The sequence below is a fragment of the Mauremys reevesii genome, linkage group 13, assembly GCF_016161935.1.
Source record: "Mauremys reevesii isolate NIE-2019 linkage group 13, ASM1616193v1, whole genome shotgun sequence".
Lineage (NCBI taxonomy): Eukaryota > Metazoa > Chordata > Testudines > Geoemydidae > Mauremys > Mauremys reevesii.
Window position 1 is genome coordinate 45,048,976 of NC_052635.1, and position 25,396 is coordinate 45,074,371.

The following is a 25,396-nucleotide window of genomic DNA, read 5'->3' on the forward strand; positions in this document are numbered from 1 at the left end:
GACCTGACCTGAGCATGTGTTTTATGACTATTGTAGTATTCCATACTAGGGGGAAAAAAATAAAAATCTTTTCTCTCTCAATATTATTTAGCTATGTAGTTGCTACAGGGCTGTTATACAATTGTGACTAGGAAGGGAACTCAGCAATCATGAATGGCAGGGAAGGAGGTTCTGGACGAAATACTTATTTGTGGCTCATGCTACAAAAAAGTTTAGAAACCCCTGACCTAGTGGGAGGGTGAGAGCCGGAACACCTGCATTCTAGTCCTGGCTCCAACACAGATCTGCTGTGTTATCCTGGGCAAGTCACTTGCACACAATCAGTTTTCCCCATCTGTAAAATAGGGATAATATTTACCTATCCCATGGAAGTGTTGTCAAGGTGCCGACAAGCTCCGACATAAGGAATTCTTAAGAGTGCACATCTAGTCATGGAAGATGCAAAGAAATCTCCTAATTCTTCCACTAAATCATACCTTGCTGAACAGTTCTATTTCACAAATGATCTCTGTTAACCCAGAGTGCTTTCATTCAACCCCAGAACCCATCACCTCTTTTAAATAGAAGCCATCAGTTTAGTTCTCAGAGAAAAAAAAAGTCACCCATGTCCCGGATACTCTCTCAGGAAACCAGGAACCACATACTAGGCACAGGCCTGATAACACAATCCAAGCAACACTGCAGGAAAACTGAACCACCTGTGAACAATCCATGCCCTTCTCTTCAGGCAAGAGACAAGAGCATCTGGGACCTCTAACAGATCAGCAACACTTCTTTTGCATAAAGAAATTACCACCTCCTAGACCAGTGGTTCTCAAACTTCTGTACCGGTGACCCCTTTCACATAGCAAGCCTCTAAGTGCGACCCCCACCTTATAAATTAAAACACTTTAAAATATATTTAACACCTTATAAATGCTGGAAGCAAAGCGGGGTTTGGGGTGGAGGTTGACAGTTCGCGACCCCCCATGTAATAACCTCCCGACCCCCAGTTTGAGAACCACTGTCCTAGAGCATATCATAATCTAACCAGTACATAAGATGACGTGGCTAGCAGAAACATCTTAGCGAGATGAGGAACCCTCTTATCCACCAAGCAAAAATAACTGCATTTCAGAAAAATCAGCTACTCCTTACCCGAGTTGGGACATTCCTGCAATGCCTTGGCCATCAGCGTATTAGCAATGTTTTTTAGTCCAGCTCTGTATTCTAATCGCACAGACTCTAACCTGGTGTGGAAAAGACACCATTGTCAACATCTCGATTCAGTAACTAAGAAAGCAAGAAACCTGTGAGATGTTTCATTTGAAGGACATGGGACTTGTTAAGAACACATCTACCAGTGCTCTCTGCACAGCTTCCAGAAGACTAATTTTGCTTACTCTCATAAGCTCATTGGGCTAAATGTGTTCAGCAGGAAATCATGGAAGACTCAATGGCTATTATAATTTTTCCATCCCATGGGTTAAAAGACAATTGTGACCTTTATTTTGTAACAGTCATCTTAGATAAAAGCATTTAGAGGAGACTGAATTAACACGGAAATGGAAAGACCTGGTTTCAGAAAGGTAGTTTAGATTAATCTGCAGTTTCCATTACAAGAAAACAGTTGGCAACCAACTGCATTCCCAAAACAAGTAACATGATGGAAGCTGTGTCCTAGAAGAGCTCCCCCAGGGGACTGCAGGTATTCCGAAGGGAACTGTTGTCCCCAAAGCGTGAAATACCCAGGATTTTCCTTCTGGCTATATGCGATGATAGAGAATCCATGCTCGGATGGCAGGAGGTTGGGGAAGGGTGCAAGGTGGTTAGCATAAAGAATACATTGCCCTTATTGTTCATGTGTACTCAGGTCAGCTCTACACTACTCACCAGAGGTCTGGATTCTTTGGATTCTTCAAGCGAGACTTCTCCAAGATGGCTCTTGCTCTGGTCAGTTGCCCAACTTTTTCCTCCAGCCTGGACAGCAAGAGCCACAGGGGTGTGGAATGGGGGCACTTCTTCAACTGTTAAAAAGAAAGCAAACAAGATAGGGTTTAGGGCATCAGGGAGAGATGACGACAGGGAGTTTATAGTATTGACTGCTTTTTATACCAAAGCTGCAGAGCAACTTCCAGAGAAGCGAATCCCCAATGAAACTATCTCTGTGGAGTGTGTGGAGAAGGGGGAAATGGGAGTCACTGACATCACTTGGTATTTTTTACACCCTTTTTGGTGAATTTTGTGATAGGAATCCCTGTGAAAAATAGTTTTGTCTCATCTCCTGAAGTTCCAGGGAAAAAAAGCGCAATGCACTGTGTATTACTGAGCCCCCTCAGTGTTATGAGGAAACACACCTTGACTAATGGGTGTATTTAAAATCTGTGCTGCCTTGAGATGGAACATAAAGCGCTGCACCAGCAGAGGAGAACATGGTATCCCAATTTAGGTTTCCTTTGACATTAAGGGACTTTAGGCCACTTTTAGCCTCCAATTACTAACATGTCTCCATGTCAGTTTCATGGCTAATTTTAAGAACATTCACTTTCTTATTCCACATCACTCCCAAGACATGCCCCAAATATATTGGAAGTATATGGCAGCATGCACCTTTTTGGTGGCTAATCTATCTCTTTGGACTACATAAGCTCTCTCCTTGCACTCTGTTCCCCGTAAAACCTACCAAGGGGCACTTTTTCTTCTTTGGTAGCCATTAGAATATTAAATAGAAAAAGTAAATATTTTAAAGGGGGGCTTGAATTCCTCCCCCCACCCCCAATCAAGACAAGCATATGACCAGTTTCCTCTTAACATTGTCAATACAACCGAAAGAATAGGTAACTCGGTTATAGCATAACCACAGTCCATCTACTTGGATGTGTGGTTTGATGTTTATACTACAGAACATGAATGTGTGACAAAGAAGAGATTAGCCTCTCATTTTACGCAGACAAATCTGAATGCACCAAATATATGTAACTTGGAATGATCTTGGAACGAATGTTACTCTAGTGGAGGATAAATTCTATCCAGAGACTCTGGTTTAGATGTTCATCCTTTGTTCATCCTCATCACCTAGCCATTCCTGTGTGATCATTCTACCCTTTTCGCAAGATGTCAGCATCCAGCCTACCACTCTGCAGGGACAGATTCCTACAAGTTATGGCTTTTGCTTTGAGGAAGACAGTTAATACACGATTTCCCCATATTGGAGGCATGAAGCAGAGATGGAATCATTCCATCCTTACCCCCTGATTATAGGCTTCCCGAGCTTTTTCTATTAGTTCATCTTGCTCCTCGATCTGCCCTTTCATCATCCACAGCTTGGGGAAGTCTTCATAGTGCTTCAGGGCTTCCTCACAGAGCTCCTGGGCAGCAGCAATGTTCCCGAGCACCCATTCCAATTTCACAGATTTCATAAAGACCTAAGACCAGACAAGAAAGTGCTTTATCATTAGCAGTTACTGATCCAGTGACACATCAATGCAGTGGATTCCTTGTTCCACAAACATACAGCTATTACATGTGCAGACTAGGAACAGATTTCTGAAAACATGACAATTGAGGCTAAAAAAATTCTGGGAGTCAGCAACAGCTAGAGATCAACACAAAAGTTATGCAGGAGTTGGAACAACATGATCAAACTTAACCCTTGCCCCAACTATAAGCAGAGTACAGATAGGGATATTAAAGAAGTATTCCAGGCAAAAATATTTAGGCAGTAGAAGAGCACACGAACATGAATTTGCTATCTGGCTTTCCTACCACACCCCCCTTTCATTTTTCAGGTCTCTACCACACTTGTAAATGTGGCTCCCAGGACTTCTTTCCCTCCTTCCCCACACTCCAAAGCTCTGAACTAGAAGGCTAAGGACTGCCAGATACTGCTTTCAATTCTTTCCTTTACCATTTAGAAGGGCCATTATTGAGAGATAATGTGCTTCTTGCTGGTCCAGATTGTGACAGACTAAAACCAAAAATCAAATACAGATTGCAAGATACTTAGATACTATTAGCTTCCCACATCTTTGAACACCCCCAATAGCCCATTCAAGGAGCAACAGCATCGAATCTGACATACGAAAGTTTCACAACCCTGACTGCCAGGTAGAGAGGAATGTTTAAAAAATTTACCTCTTATCCATTATCTTTTAAATTAAGTTTTGCTTTATTTTCCCCATTACGTAGACTAGATCTATTTTGTTTGAGGGGTGGGATGGGAGGGTGTTTTTAAATGGCCCAGTTGAAAATTGGCAAAATAACTTTTGACTACAAATAATATTGCTAGCTACATCCTACGTATTGACATACCAATATAGTTTTATATCACAAACAAGAAGAGTCTGACCTTTGAGATAACATGCCTGTACTAGGAACGCAAAAAAATATGCATTAGAAAGTCTTCCCTACAAATAGGATAGTTTCCTTTTTAAAAGCGAGAAATTAAATGCAAGACATGCTTTATGTAACACGACTATTACATAAACTGTCAGCTGTAACTGGGAATTTCTTGACTTTTGCCATCTGTGTAACAATCTAAAGTTTTATTTGATCCTAGCCTTTTTTCTCCATAATACATTTACTTCATGTTGCAATGCGCTGGGGAAGCACTTTAACAAATCAGCCATGACCCTGCAAAAAACAAATAGCAGGATGCCATCTGGAAAGTCTCTGGGGCCATGAAAGTGAAGGAACTCCCTGTTCTTCCCTCCCCTCTCCCCCACACCAAAAGACGACTGTCGTTCCACCCATCACATGTTCTTACTCTGGCTGTGGGGGCACTGCTACGTGCTTTCGCCAGTAATCTCCTCGCTCTTTCATATTCGTTGTTTTCAGACTCCAGCTTCACAGCAGCCAGCCAGATCTCTTCACTGTTGGGGTTGGCCTAGGAGAAGAGAGTGACAAATATATACTCTGATACATCAGAAGATTTAATCCTTTGTTTGGTTCAGATTTAAACTGTAATCAGGCCCTTGTCAATCTCAGGTCAAGCTCTTCCCAATCATCTATGGCCTTTTAAGGTTATACAGAGTTCTCCCAAACAGACCCACAATCCAAGGATCTACGCCAGTTTAGGAATTGGACACTTCATTTCTAAACTGCTCAGAAGGGTTGGTCCTTGAACTCTCTTCTGAACCATCAATTAAAGTAGTGAAAAGATTATAAAGCTGACGCAGGGACTTTTTTATTACCCCTGTAGACAGTGCTTGGCAAAATGAACCCTTGATCCCTGATTGGGGTCTGTAAGTGCTCCTGCAATACAAGTAACTTCAGCGCATTAATGCTGGGAAAGGTTCAGAGCTCTAAGAACAATTTAAAATTCCCAGAACCTAGCTGTGGAATCAAAAATCAGTCACCTCCAGTAAGAACAAGTCTCTGCTGTCATTCAGTTTTACTACCACTCTGCTTTGGAGGACTCACTCTCCTCATCATCACCACTATGGAGCTCCCCACTCCTTTCAGTGTCTGAAGGATAACTTCCTTCATTTTGCAGTACGCTGATTATACTGGTCCAGGCTACAGACAATTACAGGGGCAAACAGGAGGGCACTGCACTATCTGTGGGTGTGATCCTGGTTCTGGAATCCAAACCTTTACGATTCAATGAATGGAGGAAGTAGACTAATTCATCCAGAGGAACCTGCTGATAGAGGGGAGACTGCTAATTGGAGAAACTGGGCTGGGAGTGGCAATTTTGAAAGGGTTGCTTCCAGCCTGCTTCTCTATTCTATCTGGGAAACAGAACCAAAAAGGAATGGGAGTTTTGCCATTTTGAAAGGCTAACTTTGCTGCTGCGGGAGCTCAGAGCCCTCTCTAGAAAGGACCTCATCATTTGCTTTGCTCTGTTCCATCCTGGCAGTAATTAATTTATGCACCTGCCATGTGCTCAAGTCTCTCAAATGACGACTACACCCACCTGGAAAGCCAGGGCCAAAATGCTTCTGGCTGCAGGCACATCTCCAGCCAGCCACTTCGATTTGGCTCCCATGAGCCACAGCACTTCTGCTTTAGGACAGTGAGCCACAGCTCTCTGCAAGAGAGCCTCCAGCGATTCCCTGAAATGAGAAAATGTGAGCTACGGTAACATGAAGGCACATCTATAAATCTGAACTGCCAGACCCTACTTCCACTATTACTTCATGTTATAAATAGTTATTGTTGCAAAGTCCAATGCTGTAAACTTTGATAAATCATGTCATAAGGAGATGGGGGTGGGTTCTTTTCCCATGAAGTTTCTAAAAATCAACTTCTGAAAAGGGCTCTACAAAAAGTGAATCGTTGTTAAGACACCATCATGTGAAACAAGTGTTTATGGAGAGACCTCACATACAGCTTGTGTGTCTTGGAAAGCGCTGTTCAGCCGAACAATAAGCCATACTAGATATGGTGGCAACTGTGGAAGAAGTCTTTTCCAGCATTATCAGTTGAAGTAGCCTGGATCACACTGATAAGAGGCTATGTTTTCAGTAGAGTAAAAATGTATTTTACAAGTGAAATGAGGGGGCTAAAAGTCAGTCACCACCAGGAAACTTGAAAGGCTACTGACAACGGTGGAGGGGGGAAAAAAAATGTTGAGAAAGTGCTCGAACATTATAAGCTAAGTCCCAGATCCCACCATCAATTACATCTGAGTAGTCTCATTGGCTTTAACAGGATTACTTGCAAGTGTGTCTGTAGGATTGCGGCCATAGGCACTTACAAGTTTAGCTTCCCTTCCAAGCTTTCTAAGGAGAAAATATTAGATGCATGTGACACACCACAAGCTTTAAGATGCACTATCTGCAGTTTGGCTTTTCTTTTCAAGTTTAAGTTCAAGAGAGATCTTAATCAGAACATTTATCTGATACAAATTAGTAACATTTTTAATTAAAACCTGACTGAGGGCCTCCCTACACACACAGTGGCTGACTGATGAACGAGCGTACCTAGAGAAGTTTAAATGAAACAAGTGACTTACCATCCTACTTTCCCACCATTTCTCGGATGTCCCATTCCCAAGAGGTTTAACACCTCCTCCATATCCTTCCCACATACCAGGTAGCCCCATTCACCAAGAGGATTTTTAATGACTTCACACGAGTAGTAGGTGCTGTCTACCACCATAAGAAATTAAACTCAGCTCTGCATACAATTCCAATGGGTTTTCACCAGCTCAGAGACTTTCTAAATCCTATTATTCAATAGTTTATGGTCAATTTATTAGCTTCTCTGCCTACACCAACCCCAACCCACACACTTTAGAACTGTAAGAACACCCTTTTGGTAGCGTGAGAATTATACAGCATATGTACCTGGTTCCATGGTTCTTTTCAAAGTAGGCTGCTCGCAACCAAACACTTTTCTTGCTTGGGAAAACTTGTAAGGCATAAGCATAAATTGCCCGAGCACACTCTAGGGCATTGTGAGCAACACACTAGAGAAAAATGAAGGGAGGGGAGAAAATCCAAAGTCAGTCAGTACAGGGCCTAGAGATATAAAGTGCAGGATAGAATGATGTACATATCAATGGTGACACAGAGCTCAAGGTTTTACAAGAATTCCGGTGAGTGGTATTTACCAAGTACATATAATAGCAACAGGATAAACATCTGAATAGCAAATCACTTAGCAGAAATTAAATATATACTGGATTCGGAATAATGTTTTACTCTAAGGTGCAATGGTGGGATTCTCACAAGCACCTAGCAGTCTCAGGAAAACGCATGCCATTGATTTTCAATTGGGCTTGTGCTCTTAAGTCATTTAGGTGATTTTTAAAATCCAATGTTTTTAAAATTGGTCCTATATGCTTGCATATGCATTGCTTACCTACAGATCTCACTGGTGAACATGATTACATATGCACTCATGATTTGTAGGCTCAATTCCAGGTCAACATATTGAAAATGTAGCTTTGGAACTTTTATAAAAGTAATACTGGTAATTTAGTTGTCAGTGCATATTCAGTCTGTTCCAGATTGACAAAGAAAAATCCAGTTAGATGATGTAAACATTTGAGCTAGAATTTTCAAAGGAGCCTAAAGAAGTCTGCCACCTAACTCCCTTAGGCTCCTTTGAAAATTGCCACCTTGGCCTACAATATCTACTCATATTACAAAAACAACTGCAAAATTTCTGCACAACTAGCAGTCTCTAGAACGTCTCTAGAACAGGAAGGTTGCTGCGACTCAAAACTGAGAAGTGCTGACAGAACTCAAGAGACAAGCTTGCACAGAGTCTGTTGGCATCTGGCCAGTAATATCAGCCCTTTATTTTCACAAAAAATAGATCTAACTTCTCAATTGTCAGTCCTTTCTCCCTATTATAATTAAAAGAAAACAGAAGGGTCCCAATCAGACATACACTATCTGCATCTTCCATCCAGGTATGTTTCCGATCTTCCTCTTCGATCCCAATCCCAATCACGGCTCGCATAACAGCCTGACATGTAGCCACACTCCCAGCTTTATCACACTCCTCAGCATCCTAGAGACAATAAGAACAACACTAAGACAATGTTATTCCAGTGTGAAAAACCAGCAAAGGAGACAGCACATTCTATTGCATCCTTTGAGCAGGAGACGGACTGACAAAGCATGACATCTCCAGCCTGGAAGGGTCCCCTCTCTCCATTTCACTGATTCCCTTTGGACTGAGCCACCTGTGGATTTTTCCAAAATAAAATTCTGAAAACTATGAAGGTAAGTGGGGAGACAGAGCATGAGAAGATGAGAAATGCTCCAAGACAGACTTAGCCATAAAACCTAACAAAAATCCTGTGTGTGAAAACAAATACACAAATGGAGAATGGTGGCATCAATGCTCATAACCTCAAAATTACTGAACTTCCTTTATGTTTGGCTTGATTCTCAGATCTCAATGTTTAAATAAAACCGGCGGCCACCACCAAATTAAGAAACATTTGGCACATTTATCAGAATACACAGGGGAAAAGGTTTGTTTTAATATATACGACTCAAAAAAGATTTTGTTGAAACCTGCAAAATAAATTCTACTTCTGACAGGATATCCAGCATGGAAAATTCCTGCACTACAGAAGTTTGAGAAAGGAGGACAGCAAGGTTTATAATGGAAGTTTAATTTCAACCCTCATTAGATTGGTTCCTATTGCTATAAATGAAGTTGTATCTGGTTTAAATGATAATGGAAATGGTAGTTTTATAATTAAAAAAATATAGTTTCCTAACTGATATTCTTTTGACTGGTGTGCCAATTGTGCAATGCAGATGTGAAGAAAAGCTCTGTGTAGCTCAAAAGCTTGTCTCTTTCACCAACAGAAGTTGATCCAATAAAATATATTACCTCACCCACCTTGTTTCAGTGCATATACGAGATTAACGTTAATAGGGGTAGGCTCAGACACTGCCTTACTTGAATTTCAATTTGCATTCAGAACAAGAACATATGAAAACACTTTGCTGCCTTCATGCACTCCACCAAGTGCTTTAGGCCAATAAAATATTTTATACGTTATTTTAAAATAATTTTCTGCCTTTCAAGTCCAATTTTTTTAAACAGAAGGATTAGAACATTAAGCCAAGTGAGAGGTACATTGCAGAGCCTATTGCCAATCCAGGGGCTTTGCAGGCATCATTGTTACCCAAAATATTCAGATGTGGACACTGCACAAAATCACTCCACTACTTTTTGCTGTCCACATGCAATCAATTACACCCATTTTTTGTAATGTGTTGCCGGAAAAGGCCTCCTTTTGGTGAGTAGATGGCTTTTAAATCAATAAATCCAGGAGTAGGTAATACACAAAAGCACAGCTTGAGGCTTGTGCCCCTAACGCCCCCATACAGCAGCTGCTTGAAGTAGCACAGTTTAAAAAAAAAAAAAGATGTAAATCTGACTACAGTAAAGTACGTTCTCCAGCTAGATTGCAGGTTACTCCCAGACATACCACTTAATCATGGCACTAGCCTGGTTCCTTCCAGCTCACATAGTTACTGATCAGAAGTGACTCAGACATGGGAGACTGGTTGATAAACGATACCAGAAATGTTAAGTTCCATATTATTTTGCATCAGTGGGCTTCAGAGCGGGAAGAGAATGAACAATCTGAAATGTATGACTGTAGTCCAATACTAGCATGCATAGAAGGGTTTTTTTAAAAAGGAACACACACAAGTACCTGGATCCACTGCTCCCTGTTGATTTCTACCCCATTTGCCCGGAGGGACGTGATAGCTCTGTCAATGATTTTCTCCACCATCTGAGTGTTTCCATTGGCTTCCTCCAGTTTGGCAGCAGTTATCCAAATGTGACGGTCTGTTGGAATGTTCTCACGGGCTTTGTTTAAGACTTTGCGAGCATTCTCATATGTCTCCAGCCTTGCCAGAGCAAGCCATAGCTGGACAGCAACAAGTTAGATGTTAAAACAAGGAGACGACAACACTTCATACAGCAGTATCTGCCCAGTCAACAGAGAGAGATATGGCTTTGCACCATGCAGATATATACTCTTTGGTAGACTCTGCCTATCTCACACTATAAGTAGGCTGCAAGATGCCAATATATAAGTAGTAAAATAATCAGAGTTTACCACTGGCCTTGAAAATTCAATACCTTTTATTCCAAATGTATGAATGTGTTGTCTGTTGGAATTCTGCAGTAATATTTTCTGTTGTGTTGTCAGTTGGATTTATAGCTCAATATATGGTTCAATGTTTTTAAAGTGAAAAGAACAGTGGCCTAAGTAAAGTGTGTGTATTTGTGCAATTATCATAAATGCATGTGCAAATTAGGTAACCGTGCAAGCAAATATGCCTAACTAGCCATTTATGGGTACAATTACCCAATTTACATGTACAATTACAGTAACAAGTACACAACAAAATGACGTGTAAAAACATGCTGAAAACCATCACCTGAGGCATGCAAATTAACCCAGAAAGATACTGCCAGACCTGTCTTGCTGGTCAGTTAAAACGCCTGGTAAATCTGCCCATGGCACTTTACTGTCAAGTTTGCTTTTCAAACCTTGTAAACATCAGACCCTTTCTAACCTGAAGCAGAGAGAGATTTGACGACTTACTTCCACGCTGGTTGGGCAGCATTCCACTGCTCGGCTCAGCATTATCCTAGCATCTTCAGGTTCTTCTAACTCCACTGCTGCCTTCCACAAGCGTACTGAGTTCGGAACATGCTCAAGGGCTAGAAAGGTGAAATAATAATATGAATCTTGGTAAAGAAGGCTTTTACAAGAGAGAGAATGCTGTACTAGCAATAATCACTTCTGCAAACATAGCTATCCCTTTTCTTTCATTGAGGAAATCTTTAAAAAAAAAAATCATTAAAACAGTTTTGCTCACTGAAAAATAAAAGTGAAGTTGGAGAGGGAGAAAAAGTACTGTTTGTCCAAATCAGAAGGTCCTCTTGTTTCTCTTCAGCCAGTACAAGATGGAAGAATTGGAGCAAAATGAAATTCCACAGGCTGCAAAAGTCTTAACTGGTAACATCTGTATTAACTCTTTCAGAAACTGCTTCAACGGTTGTCAGAACACAAAAATCAGGAAAGCAAAGAAGCCATAAAGCACTGTTTCCCCAATCCAAGCCAAACAAAAGTGATTTTCAGACAACTGTTGTGCAAGTTAAAGGCTTTTCCACTTAATCTTGACTGTGCCCAGTTTGAGATTTTAGAGCTGTTAGATATTACAGGTCTAAGTAGCGTTCAAATCAATTTTAGAACATTATAAATGTTTTAGCTCCTTAGGACAGGCATTTTGTTACTGCATCTTTCACTCAGGTATAAAAACAAGCATATAGAGATTAATTCTCACAGAAATGGATATGACAGAGGGTGTTCTTTTATTACTACAAGCAACACCAAAAGATTACAACAGAATATTTCTCTACTTTTCAGGTGTTTTTTATTTGATGCACTTTGTGTACATTCAGTTTCATTGTTTTGCCTGTCTGGTTAGTCTGTCCCATGCTTATATGGGAATGTTATAGCAACAGGGAAGGGAAACATTTTTAAAACAGAAAAATGTGATTGTAAAACCACAAAAAAATGAAAGATGATTTCAAGGAAAGTGTAACATCTGAAATTACTTTTAAAACCTGAGTTTTTGAAGTTGACCAGGTTTCAAGTTAATGGTGTCCCTTTAATTGTTCCAACAAAGGTCCAGGGAAGACAAAGATTGTTATCCTGAGCTTCTCTCAGACTCAAAACCAGAAGGAAATACATACAGAAAATTATGTTATTCTGACTAGCTGGACATTAACTGTTCTTCATTAAGTTTATAGTGGCGGGAGCTTTTCTTAAAGCGTTCTAAATGAGTAATGTTAGCCTTTGACAGCTTTAAGTGCTACTCAGCAGGAAAGAGCATGTCTTCACAGACACAGCATTAATTTCTACACCTCAAAATGGATTCTAGCACTCAGTTTGCTGCCTCACTAGAGAGGATAAAAGCATTAGAAGCACTAGAGTGTTTGCTGGGTGATAGGATCATACAACCCACAGAAACAAAAGAGAAGCACATTACAGGATCATATTTCAGTGCTGCTACTTGGCACTTAGCCCTGATTATTTTCTGGTAAATACTGGTTAAAATTGCAAGTCCTCACATGATTTCTGATCCAAATGCCTCCAGGCTTCAGTTTTGTGCTGCACCATAGGAAGCAGTAGCCTAGGAACATCATGAAGCTGATAGTAACATGTGGAAATTAGAAGCAGCATGATAAATTTATACTCTTTTCCACCAACATAATCAGCTATACACCAAACTTTTTACCAGATAATATTCTGAACTGAAAACTGCTCACAGAACATACAATATCTCTAATAATTTAAACATCAGATGGAAAAAATAACTTGTGTACTTAACATGCTGTAAATCATAATAATCCAGCTCACAAGTCACATCCAGAAATCTATCACTTTCTCATATGACCAACATCTGTTTTTCTATTTAATACTTATTGCAACTTTTATAGGCACACACAGTTTAATAGCAGCAGCTGTGCTTAGCAGCACATTGCAGAATTCTTTTGCCGTATCTAACCCATAATTAAAAAGCCACACACAAAATAAATATCTGAACTCTTGCAAGTTCCAGAACAACAACTGAAGCTGAAGCGCAAATCTTTTATTCAAATGTTGGCAAGTACAACACAAGTGTCATTTCATCACAGATAACCAACTAAGTTGCAACAGTCAGATAGGAGGCAATTTACTTCCCTTGGTCCTAATCCTTGCCGTAATCATACTAAATGCTATGCAGTCATTTAATACTGTGGATTGATGCATATTAAAGATCTTCAAAGACATTAAATCCTTATCCTTTTCCCTAGACACCTAGAAAACGGCAGCAACTCCAAGTGTTTATTACAGAATTTAAATGCTAGGATTCAACAACTTGACAAGGAGGTAGTTTTAATCTCTTCTGAAATGGGACTGGCACACAGACTTCAAGCAGCCAAAGAATGAATGTTGCAGTGCCATGGGTAAGACCTCTAATTTCAGCACACCAGGATAAATCATTCATGAGAGAGACGTGCCAACCGTGCTGTTCTGTGCTAGTTAATGAATAGGCATTATGAGTTTGAAGGAGGCAGTACACTTCAGATGGCCGAGAGCTGCGATGGCAACAGCATAAAAGATGCAAGCGTTTGAGTAAATAACGTAGAGAAAAACTATTTGTCATAGGAACATAGGAATTTCCATACTGGAGATCTATCCAATCCAATCTCCTGGATCCTCTGACCAGATGCTTCAGAGAAAAGTACAATACCCCACCGCTTGTAAGTCCCTAATACTTAGGCTAGGTCTACATGGGGGGTGAGGGGGGTGTCAACCTGAGATACGCAACTTCAGCTATGCGAATAGTGTAGCCGAAGTTGGCATTTCTTAGGTCAATTTACCTGGCCGTGAGGACAGCGGCGAGTCGACCGCTGCCGCTCCCCCGACGACTCCGCTTCCACCTCTCACCAAGGTGGAGTTCTGGAGTCGACGGCAGAGCAATCGGGGATCGATCACGACCCACCGATCTGGTGGGTAGTGTAGACAAACCCTTAGAGACTGGCATAAGTCCTGAAGCACAAGGTTTAATATCCCTTCCAATTTTTTTGTTGTCAAAACTATAACTCTATATCCAATCCCATTTTGATCCTGTTAAGTTCTTAGCCTCAACAAGTTCCTGTAGGAATGATTTCCTCAGTTTAATCACACATAGTGTGAAAGAATATGTTCTTGCTGATGACAAGAAGAATAACATTTAAAACCCCAGGCCAAGAGTTTATGTTTAATTATTTTTTTAGAAGAACGCTTGCAGGAAATTGAAGGGTTAGTTGTTATAACCCTGTAGAAGGTCTCACCTTTCCTAAGGACACGTTTCTTTGCTCGTATATCTGTCTCCAGTTCTGCTGCTCTGATATAAATCCGGACAGACTGTGGAAGGTGGCGGACTGCCTGGGCCACCACAGCCTTAGCCGTATCTCCAGGCTGCAGCCGGGCAGCTTCTAACCAAACATCTTCACTCTGTGGGTCAGCAAACAGTGAAATTGACACCCTTTCCATCAGAGCAAACAGTGGCAAAAGTCCCATAACAAGTTTAAACTAGAGCTTTTGGATAAACACTGTTCTAGCTCCTCTGATATGTTACAGGAGAGGTTATACGGTATTAATCTATACTGAGAAGCTCAATGGAGGAAAATATGCTTTTAGTAAGAGAACTGGCCACACTCTTTTCACAAATTTTTGCAATAATCAACAGGGATGCAAAACAACTCTTACCTTGGGGCACATTTCTGTCCCCTTCATGATGAGGTTTCGAGCTACTTGCAGTTTGCCAGTGACCTCTTCCAGTCGGGCTGAAGCTATCCAAGCTGGTGGATGATGAGGGTTGGTCTCCCGCACAGACTTCAGAAGTAAACGAGCTTTCTTGATGTCACTGGTAAAGGTGAAAATACAAACAACAAAGCTTTTAGTAAGCTAAAGAACAGCTCTCCTTCACCAATAAGCTCCCCACACCCAGTTCCTCACAATCACACTCAGATACACATTAACTCAGACCTCAGACATTTTTAGATAAAACATTATATACTACCACTATACCACTATGGAGAATACATTTTAATGTAACTGAGGTCAATATGAAGGTTGTGTATATTGAAGTGACGTTTTCAGGAGTTCCACGTGTGCACTGTGGATTGTTGCATGCTGAAAGTGAAAGCTTGTTGTGGAATTGACAAGTGTGTAAACATTTTTGGCTATTAAGGCTTAGGACATTTAAAGCAAAGGAGCTGAGGTTCTTGCACATGTAAATGTTGGTTTCACTTGGCAACTTCCTGGATTTTTAGTGCGGACACTAAGAAAATGGACTTATGCTACCTGAATTCTAAGTAAGTCTTTTTTAAATGACTAAATACAGACGTGAGAGAGGACTGGGCTACAGGTATTTTCACAAAGTCACCAGGCCAATTCGAGGTCAGTATTGACTAAGGGCAGTCACTGATCAGCAGTATGTGTGAAATGTATTGGGTTATTTCCTAGCAGATAGGTAACTGCATCACAAAGCCGCCAGCACATCTGGCATGCTTGTTGGCAGTCTACACAAGAACTGAATGGGTCAAGAAACTGTACTCCCTCAGTCACAGAGACAACTCATCCAGGCCCAGAATCTAGGTACGCTGGTGAGGGAGAACTTGCAGAACCTGTCCTAGGTACTTCAGTCTCCAATGCCATCAATCTAGCAATTTTCACAAATACAACATATTAGTAAAGATGAGTGGAATCCTTCAGACATGTACAAAGGTCACCTGGAAGCCATTTTGGCCAAATACATTAGAAAGATAAAACTTCCATTTACATGCAGAAGGGTCAACCATTAATAAATGCCAAACCAATTCACCCCAAACTAGACTTACTTGATATCTCCTCCATGTGTAGGTATCATAGAATTCAAGTCTGTCAGATATCCCTTTGGGTCCACCACAGTTTGGCCACTCACAGAGTCAGACACCTGGGAAAGTAAAACCAAAGCTGCTGAAATTACCAGTCAGAGCACGACAGTTTTGGCAATGAAAAATACATTAAGAGTGAAAACAAACAAAAACTGTTTTCTCTTAACTTACATGGTCATCTGGTATGAAAACCAAAATGGAGTAAACTGGAAAACTTTGCTTAAACTCATGGTTTTTTGTTTTTCTAAAACAAATGACAATGCAGTGCACCTTTCCTACACAACGTATCCCAAAATGATTTACACAATTAAGCCACATTATCGGAGTTTAAGAAAACGGAGAGGGAAATTAAGAGGCTTAATCAAAAGGAGAAAAATGTTTGCAAATGAGATTAGAAATTAAAGGGAAAGTTACTGAGGTAAAAAGATCCCGAAAGGGTGTTCCAAATGGCAGCTGCAGAGGAGGCAGCTTTTGTACCAACACTAGTAACTTTGTAAAGGAGCAGGGAGGGGAGGATTGAGTAGAGAAGAAAAATATCTGTGAAGCAGGATGGAGCCTGTCCACTGAGGATGCTTTTTAGCTAGACCCTGTTACAATCAGAAAATAGGAATTGAAACCAACGCGATGCACTCAAACCTCTCTATATGAGAAAAAGCAGGCAGAAATAGCCTATACGTGCTGACTTACAAAAAAATCCCATTAATTTCTTCAGTGAGCTGATCACATTAGATATTAAGATCTTCAGTTTGGAGACGTTAAGGGCATCTGACATCACCTGTCCTATTGACTGGGTTTCAGTCAAGAGAATTGTCAAAGACACGAGAACTTGCTCCAGGTACCAACAACGCTGATAGTCATGAACTGTCTATGAACTGTCATTTGTTAATATTACATACACTCTAATTTTATGTTTTAAAAAGTTGGCAAACACATAAGAACTGTTGAATTTACAAAAAATGGCACTGGTACCAACTTGCAGTTAACCCGAAAGGATTAACTAAGGAATTTAGCTGAAGAGTAAAGTAACAATTAAATATTTGATTTTACTGGGGAGAAGGGACAATTTGAGAAAGAAAAAAGTTTTTGTAATATTGTCTACAGAAACATCTCCATGAGTATGTCTCTAATGGGCATTTGCCTTTAATGTAGCTATTCATTCAACATTCTACGACTATGTAAAAACAAACAAACAACCTGTGTATGTATTCAGTCATGGCTGATGTTAATGACATGGTGCATTTTTTACTTCTGTGACAGCACTGCAGAACACACACAGATATAGGAAAGGAATACCGATTCTGTTCTCTCACCTGAATCAACAGGACTGTTAGTTAAGTTCCAAACATCTGGCCAAATTTTGCCTTTAGTTATACTGAGCAATCCCTCTCAGATAATAGGTTGGACAAGCAGAACAAAGGGGGCAATTTAGCCTGACAAATCTTTAATATTTGCAAATATACACCACAGAGTCAAAAAGCGCACAGCTTGACTTTCAGATCCCATGGGAGAGCGTAGTGCTGGTGGTTAGAAAGGCCATCTTTTCACTTCTGAACCAGAGCGAAATTTGCTCTTGAAAACACTGAAATAAATATAGAACTCCATGATACCATTTCAGGATAAGTGTTGTGTACTGAATGGTTCACTAATTAAGATAAGAGGAACAACCATCGCACCAAACTAAAAACAGACTCTTTAGGTCTGATGTCCATTTCTGCCATGACTGGCAAGCTCAAGTCCTCTGTGATGGTCCAAAATGCACTGACCCATCTCCCAGAGAATTCCTCTGGAACAGGCCTGTAGCTAAGGGCTGTAGGGTATTCTTTTAATTCTTACTGCCGTGCTTTTCAATGTTTTTTTCACTATTTAATATCCAAAGAGAATAAAAATAGTTTTGCAAAACCAGGCTTCACTACAAAACAGGTACACCTCAGGTACACCTTTCAGGGTTATTGTGTTCCTGTAGCCTTACCTGGCTCAGTCTCATATCCATCAAGGTATTCCTGGCCTGCCCAATCTTCCTCATATCCAGTTCACCTGTCCCAGGTGTCATTAGCCCTGGTGTCATTCCTCCTGGATACGGAGTGTTCAAACCCCCTGGATATGGAGTGTTCAGACCGCCAAATTGCTGCCAAAAATGAGACATATTATTAAGGTTTATGCTGGGATTTTCAACAGAACTCAAGGGAGTTAGACGCTCAGCGCCTATGGAGTTTCAATAGGTGCTAGATCAGGGGTGGGGAAACTACAGCCTGTGGGCCGCTTCCGGCCCATCAGACGTTTTTATCCGGCCCTCGAGCTCTCACCGGTGAGCAATGTTGGGGGATTGCCTCGCTCCACCGCCTGGCACTCCCCAGCCCCCGACTCACAATTCCATTGATGAGCACCATCTTCTGGCACACAGAGCCACACTGAGCAGGTGCAACTTCACTGAGCTGTTTCCAGGATTGGAAACCCACCCCTACACAGCAGCTCCCCCCCCACACCCATGCAGCAGCACACCCAATCCCCTCCCGGTCTCCTACGGTCCCACCCTCGAGAGCCTCGAAACCACCCAGGGGCCACATCTGTCCCAACTAGGGTGCCTCTGCCTGTGACGGTGCCTGGTATGACAGCCTTGGTGTCACTGCCGGCAGGGCCCCTAGGAGTCCCCGGTACCACCCTGTAGAGCCCCCCTCCCCGCACCTTGGTAACATCCCTTTTATAGAGCCCCCCCATGCTACACCCCATAGAGTCTCCCTCCCCCAACGGGCATTCATGGCCCACCATACAATTTCCTTTGCCCACCCCTGTGCTAGATGTTTATGAGTTTGAAAATCTTCCCCCAGAATATTGCCAGTACAAGTTGAACAATTGCCTCCCAAGTCACAGTATGAACAGTGGTTCTTATATTGGGAGTTGAATAACTTCCTATGGATCATCAAGTGCTACTATTCAACAATAAAACATGAGAATAGGTATGTTCTCAGATTCATTTCATTAAGAAGTGTCAAAAGATGATCATGACAATATTAACTGAAAGAATATCAGCAATAAAGTCATATAATCATTTGGTGTCAATTTAAGTCCAATAAGTTTTCTCTTCTATCAGCCAATCGCAGTACTCTGCACCCATTTAAACAATTAATTATGATCCAAAAAACATCAACCACTGACCTGTCAACTGAAAGGGAAATGTCTTAATTCTAGAAGAAACTGAATACATCAGCCACCAGGGGAAGTTAAATTCCACTTCGTGTTACATATTTGGAAAAGTTTCAGTCAATAAGAAATACGTTGGTTCATTGACCAAAATTAATTATGGACATCCCTTAGCCAAATGGAGCTAAAACAAAAGGATTTTTAGAATCTTCCATTGTTAAAACAAAAGGCTGTCTGATTATTCTTGCTCAGATTCTGCTCAGCTCCAGAGTTTGCTGAATAAAACAGAAGTTTCCAATAAGCCTGGGACTGCAACACACAGCGACCTCTTCTAAGGCTCTCGTACTAAAGAGGTCTTTCCATATGCTATTCACTTAAGAAAGGGTTAAGCCTTGTGCCTTTGTCTTTATTTTAAATGGAACTGCAGGTTGTGTTCTAGGCTAAGAATAAGGCACATTTCACAGCAAGTGCTTGTCTCTAGCTACTATTAACCATTTTCTCCAATTTACCATGGGTAAAGCGGTAATTTCTCCATGTTTGTTTGTTTGTTTTCATGCTCACCGTTTGCCGGGGGTCCACAGAAGTGTGATTCTCCCCAGTCTGTAAGTGTTTAGCAAAGAAACTATCAGGAACAGGAGTCAGTTTCTCATAACGTGGGTTCCTCTGACGTTTGTTCCTAGCATCACCAACTTCTGGAATACTTAGCCACTCCTCCTCTGTGACTTCCGCTAGCTTCCTCTATACAAACAAAAGCTGTCATTACTGATTTTAGAAAATTTTGTTTTTAAAATTTACAAATTTTTAGTGGACTATCAATCTATTGGTTTCAGAGAATTCAGGGTCAGTTGGGTCCCATTTTGAAATAAAAAGTCAACACTAAAGAATTTCAGTGCACAGGGGAGCTGTATACTTTTAATAGGAACCCTCCTCGTACAGACTGGGATCTTGACCTGATATTTTTATACTTTTGCCTTGTTAACTGGTAGCAATTGTTTTTAAATTTTAACAGGGTATTATGAATATGTAGTTTAATCTGACTAATTGCAATGTGCATCTTGAAAACGTTGAGAGTCAGGACTGAAATTTTTCTCCCTCCATATCAGTTATGTCAATCATGCACATTTTAAAAAAGCAGAATTGCAACATAGCTTCTCAGCTGGGTGACCGGACTAACCAACTCTCAGGGTGCAGGGCTTGTTTACACTTGTGGAGCCAAAAAGATCCGATACCAACATATGTGTATATTTCAATACCCTAATATGCCCATTTGGCAGAGAGGAAGGAATGGCCATGACCAAATATACCTACAACTAAATGGCTGGTAAGTATTTAATCCTGCCAGTCCTGAGAGTACACACACACAAACTACCAATCATACTGATTTACTGTTAACAGCATATACCAACAGTACTTTGGTTTAAATCAATACTGACCAGTAAAAAAACAGCAACCTGTGTCCCCGATCCAAAACCATTTGCTGAAAATCATACAACAATACTTAAGACATTATCAGCCCAAAATTGGTTTCTGCATCACTAGCTACTACTTTCATACCCGTTCTTGTCTATTATTCAATGGAAATCAGTTCTAGTTTGAAGGCAGGGGACATGCATAACATTCTTAATAAGTGCCCGTATAGAAAATACTATAGAATAGGAACTGTGCAAATAAATGCCCCAAGTCATGTCCATCTCTTCACTCTTAAAATGGGTTATCTTCTTCATGTGTAGGACAGTTATCGCCTTACTTTTAAATCTGAGAACTGCTGCTGAATTTTGGGACGTTCCATACGGTACTTTTCAATCTCCTCTTTCTCCCGTTGTTCTCTAGAAAATAAAGAGTGCTGAAGTCAAGTTCACAGAAACACTAAATCCAGTACCATTATTATAGAAGAAACCTGTTTGGTCACAGCTCTTAAGGCATAAGCCTATATCAGAGAACAGTTACACATACTGCATATAGCAAGTTGAAGTTATTTATCTATTTACAGAAGAAGATTAAATATGTAGTCAAATAAGGCATATTGCAGGATCCTCAAGCAATAATACTCTAGAATAAAAATTGAACTTTACATCCATGTTTAGTCTTAATCCCCAGCTCCCTATGGATTTGATCAAATACTCTGTTTTTAGTAACATTTGTTAATAAACATACAAAATATTCAGATTAGAAGACTTCTCTAACAATATCTCACTTGTTGTATGATGTATTTAAGTTCAATTATATTAGTTTTGGATTAGCATCTCTCTAAATCACCAAACCTCAGTCACTTCAACCATATGTAAGAGAAGCTAGTCAGTATTAACATCTGTTCAAGGTGTCATACAAAAAGCCAAGCACTTCTGAAAATCAGACCCAGCATCTCTTACATTGGCTACCCAAAATCAATGGCTGCATTTGAGAATTTTGCCATTTAGAGATTTGCCCAAGAACACAGATTGAGACCGTGGAAGAGTTGGAAACAGAAGTCACAAGTTCTGACTCCTAGACTCACCCCCCACTAAAATCAGCAAATAATGCCTCTCTTGACAGTGCAATAATTATACCTTCTCTCTTTTCTCCGTTCATCCATTCTCTTATCCAAAGCTGCATAAATAGCATCAGCTTCCTCATCGTCTTTTTCATATGGACCACTTGAGAACAGGCTCCCAGCATAGCCGTTAAACTGAGAATTTTAAAAACAGTAACTTCAATTTAAAGATGCTATTATATGTCTAGCACAGTTATCAACATCATTTGGGATAAGGAAAAGATCAGCAAGCCACTTCTAATAAGAGCATCCAGCTAACAAAACCCAAAATAAAAGCAACCCTTCCCTTGCCCATACTGTATGAATTTCAACAGCAAAACCTTTTAGTAAACAAAAATTCCCATAAGGTAAAACCATTTCCTTCAGTTTTGCCTGGTTCAACTGAAGAGACTATACAGTCCAAATAAAGACAATGATACGTCAAAGGGCAACAGAGCTCAGATTTCACTTCTGGAGGCAGATGAAAGATGCATCCCACAAAGGACCGAGACTAATGTTTTATTTAGAGATCCCTCCCAAGGTATTCGGGGCATGGTATGGACAATTAAACCATAATATACAAACATCAAAACAAAAAACGCTGTGGCATCTATACAAACAAAACGTAGTGTTATGTGACTCTACAAGGAACTCTGCCCTTGTCTCCTCTACTGGAGATCTGCCATGATGAAGGGGATTGGTTAGTTTGGGTGTGCAGGGGTAGAGGGGAGCAGAATTATAGGCACCTCCCTCAGCCAGGAGGAAAAAGCTAACAAGAATGCTACAGCTGCATCACCTCATCATAATTGGTATCATTCAGATCTTCATCATCATCATCAGCCTGGTTTTTCTTCATCTGGTCCCCAACAGTTCTCTTCCCTGGCGGAGCATGACGATCATCCACTGGGTCATTGGCATCTCGAGCTGGGCCAATATCAGAACGGGTGGTAAAACCTGTAGCACTGTATTGAGAGACCAGTAGCCACCATTTAGCCTGTAGCAATAGTGCTACAATATACAGATGTTTTAATCACTCTGAAAGCGAGGCATCACAAATCTTAGAATCATAGGACTGAAAGGGCCTCAAGAGGTCATCTAGTCCAGTCTCCTGCACTCATGGCAGGACTAAGTATTATCTAGACCATCCCTGAAAGGTGTTTGTCTAACCTGCTCTTAAAAATCTCCAATGATGGAGATTCCACAACCTCCCTCAACAATTTATTCCAGTGCTTAACCACCCTGACAGTTAGGAAGTTTTTCCTGGTTTCAAACCTAAACCTCCCTTTGCTGCAATTTAAGCCCATTACTTCTTGTCCTATCCTCAGAGGTTAACAACAATTATTTTTCTCCCTCCTCTTTGTAACCACCTTTTATAGACTTGAAAACTATTATCATGTCCCCTCTCTGTCTTCTCTTTTCCAGACTAAACAACCCGATTTTTTCAATCTTCCTTCATAGGTCATGTTTTCTAGACCTTTAATCATTTTTGCTGCTCTTCTCTGGACTTTCTCCAATTTGTCCACATCTTTCCAGAACTGCGGCACCCAGAACTGGACATAATACTCCAGTTGAGGCCTAATTGGCATGGAATGGAGCAGAAGAATTACTTCTCGTGTCTTGCTTACAACACTTGCTAATACATCCCAGAACGATGATTTTTAATTTTTTTTTGCAACAGCATTACACTGTTGACTCATATTTAGATTGTGATCCACTATGACCCCAGATCCCTTGCCGCAGTACTCTTTCCTAGGCAGTCATTTACCATTTTGTATGGGTGCAACTGATTGTTCCTTCCTAACTGGAGTACTTTGCATTTGTCCTTATTGAATTTCATCCTATTTGCTTCAGACCATTTCTCCAGTTTGTCCAGATCATTTAGAACAAACTTGTAATTCACAGGTATGTTAATTACATAGTTAAATGATGTGATGTCATGCAGGAATAACTGTCCTCTTAAAGAGACAATTTTATGCAGGATGGACCCAGGTTTTATACAGCCCTGCTCCCTGTTTCCCCACCAGCTATTATCCCGACACTCCCACTCCTCCAGGTCCACCTCCATTTTTAAAATATGTAAGACCGAGGGCAAGGGAGCATGGAGAGAGAGAGAGAGAGAGAGAGCCCCCATCCTGTGTAACAGGACACCTGCAAGGGGGAGGCTGTTGGCTGCTCAGAAGCCCTAAGTCCCCATGTCTCTAGCCTTTTCCCCCCTCTCCCAATAAACTCTAATGCAGTTAAAGTGTCTCACACTGAGCTCCTAAGGCCTTGCCCACATGGGAAAGTTGCACCAGTTTAACCTAGGATGTGAATTTAAACAGATTTATGGCTTGTCTATACTTGAAACACTGCAGCGAAGACCCTAGCTACACTGATTTAGGTCAGTGGCTCTCAAACTTTTTTACTGGTGACTCCTTTCACATAGCAAGCCTCTGAGTGAGACCCTCCTTTATAAATTAAGAACACTTTTTTATATATTTAACACCATTATAAATGCTGGAGGCAAAGCAGGGTTTGGTGTGGAGGTTGACAGCTCGTGAGCCCCCATGTAATAACCTCACAACCCCCCGTTTGAGAACCCCTGATTTAGGTAATCCACCTCCCCCTAGGTTGACAGATGCACAGCCCCACTGTCAGTTTAACTGGATTGCTCAGGAGCGTGGATTTTTCAACTCCCTGAGCAAGGTACAGGTCTGTCTCATCTTACGCTGGGGTTACGTTCTGCGGTCAGCGCGTAAAGCGAAAACCGCGTATAGTCAAAATTACATTGCGTGTAATGGCGGGCAGAATCGCCTGCACTACGGGAACAGTATTTAAATTGTTATTTTTCTCTTTTTTGTTTTTGCCAACCGCGTAAAGCTGAATTCGCACATGTTAAATCCACGTAAGATGTGACAGACCTGTAGTGTACCAACCGCAGCCTAGACATTTCCGACGCAAATCCCCCACCCCAAGCCAGGCAGTTACACCACCCTAACCCCCGGTTCAGAATGGGAGGACTTCTCCCATCAACACAGCCACCGCCTCTTGAGGCAGCGGCGCACTGACACCATTTAAATCAGGTTAAGTTCACCCCAAGGGTACAACTTTCTCATGTGGACAAGCCTTAAGGGGCCAGGAGAGGGGCTCTCCTTGGCCTCACGGTGCCCCAGGCCCTGCAGCCCCAGCGCCCCCCGGCCTCCCGCCCACAAACGGGGGGGGCTGCACGGCCGGGGAGGGGGGCACATACGCAGGAGCTGGGGGCGGGGGGAAGGGGCGCCGGGGAGTCCCGGCTCGCCAAAGCCCGGGGGCCCAGGCCGGGCCCCACGGGGGGGGGCAGGGTGTTGGGGGGGGCAGGCCGCCTCCCGCTCACCCGCGACCCAGGCCCGGCACGTAGCCCAGCGGCGCCGGCATGCCCAGGAACGGCTTCTTCTTCTTGTTCATGGTGCCCGTGATGGAGGCGGTGAGGCCCGAGGCCCCGCCGGGCCCGGCCGGGTTGGAGCCCCCGGGGGGCGCCGCGGCGGAAGCGGAGGCTGAGGCGCTGCTGGCCGCCATCTTGGGGAGCCGAGCGAGAGGGCGGCGCTACCCAGGCGAGCAGCGCGGCCGGAAGGGCCCGGTGGGGGCGGGGCGGGCTCTGGGTCGCTCCTCAGGCGGGGTGTGTGTCACAGACCTAGACATACACCCACAGTGTTACACATACACACACACACAGTGTATTACACATACACACCATGTGTTACATATACACACACAGAGTGTGTGTCACATACCTAGACATACACTCACAGTGTGTTACACACATACACCGTGTGTTACATACACACACAGTGTGTTTCACATCCTGACATACACCCACAGCGTTACACAACACACACAGTG

General features: G+C 41.8%; 2 protein-coding genes across 3 annotated transcripts in view; one reads left to right on the forward strand and one right to left on the reverse strand.

Moving 5' to 3' along the window:
* Nucleotides 1-25,135, reverse strand: part of PRPF6 (pre-mRNA processing factor 6) — a 32,999-nt gene extending 7,864 nt beyond the window's left edge. The window contains exons 1-18 of the mRNA XM_039498162.1: nucleotides 24,891-25,135; nucleotides 22,335-22,500; nucleotides 21,576-21,694; nucleotides 20,777-20,855; nucleotides 19,591-19,767; nucleotides 17,861-18,016; nucleotides 15,856-15,950; nucleotides 14,723-14,879; nucleotides 14,305-14,467; nucleotides 11,021-11,139; nucleotides 10,118-10,336; nucleotides 8,323-8,445; nucleotides 7,272-7,393; nucleotides 5,897-6,035; nucleotides 4,745-4,864; nucleotides 3,228-3,404; nucleotides 1,873-2,006; nucleotides 1,138-1,229 (exon numbers count right to left, since the gene is read on the reverse strand). Of these exons, the coding sequence (XP_039354096.1) occupies nucleotides 1,138-1,229; nucleotides 1,873-2,006; nucleotides 3,228-3,404; nucleotides 4,745-4,864; nucleotides 5,897-6,035; nucleotides 7,272-7,393; nucleotides 8,323-8,445; nucleotides 10,118-10,336; nucleotides 11,021-11,139; nucleotides 14,305-14,467; nucleotides 14,723-14,879; nucleotides 15,856-15,950; nucleotides 17,861-18,016; nucleotides 19,591-19,767; nucleotides 20,777-20,855; nucleotides 21,576-21,694; nucleotides 22,335-22,500; nucleotides 24,891-25,072 (2,539 nt within the window). The 5' untranslated portion in view covers nucleotides 25,073-25,135. The remainder of the gene's footprint in view (nucleotides 1-1,137; nucleotides 1,230-1,872; nucleotides 2,007-3,227; nucleotides 3,405-4,744; nucleotides 4,865-5,896; nucleotides 6,036-7,271; nucleotides 7,394-8,322; nucleotides 8,446-10,117; nucleotides 10,337-11,020; nucleotides 11,140-14,304; nucleotides 14,468-14,722; nucleotides 14,880-15,855; nucleotides 15,951-17,860; nucleotides 18,017-19,590; nucleotides 19,768-20,776; nucleotides 20,856-21,575; nucleotides 21,695-22,334; nucleotides 22,501-24,890) is intronic.
* The window catches only part of SAMD10 (sterile alpha motif domain containing 10), a 75,244-nt gene continuing 74,348 nt past the window's right edge, over nucleotides 24,501-25,396 (forward strand). For both annotated transcript variants that reach the window (XM_039498163.1, XM_039498166.1), the window contains exon 1: nucleotides 24,501-24,600. The gene's annotated coding sequence lies outside the window, so the exon portion shown is untranslated. The remainder of the gene's footprint in view (nucleotides 24,601-25,396) is intronic.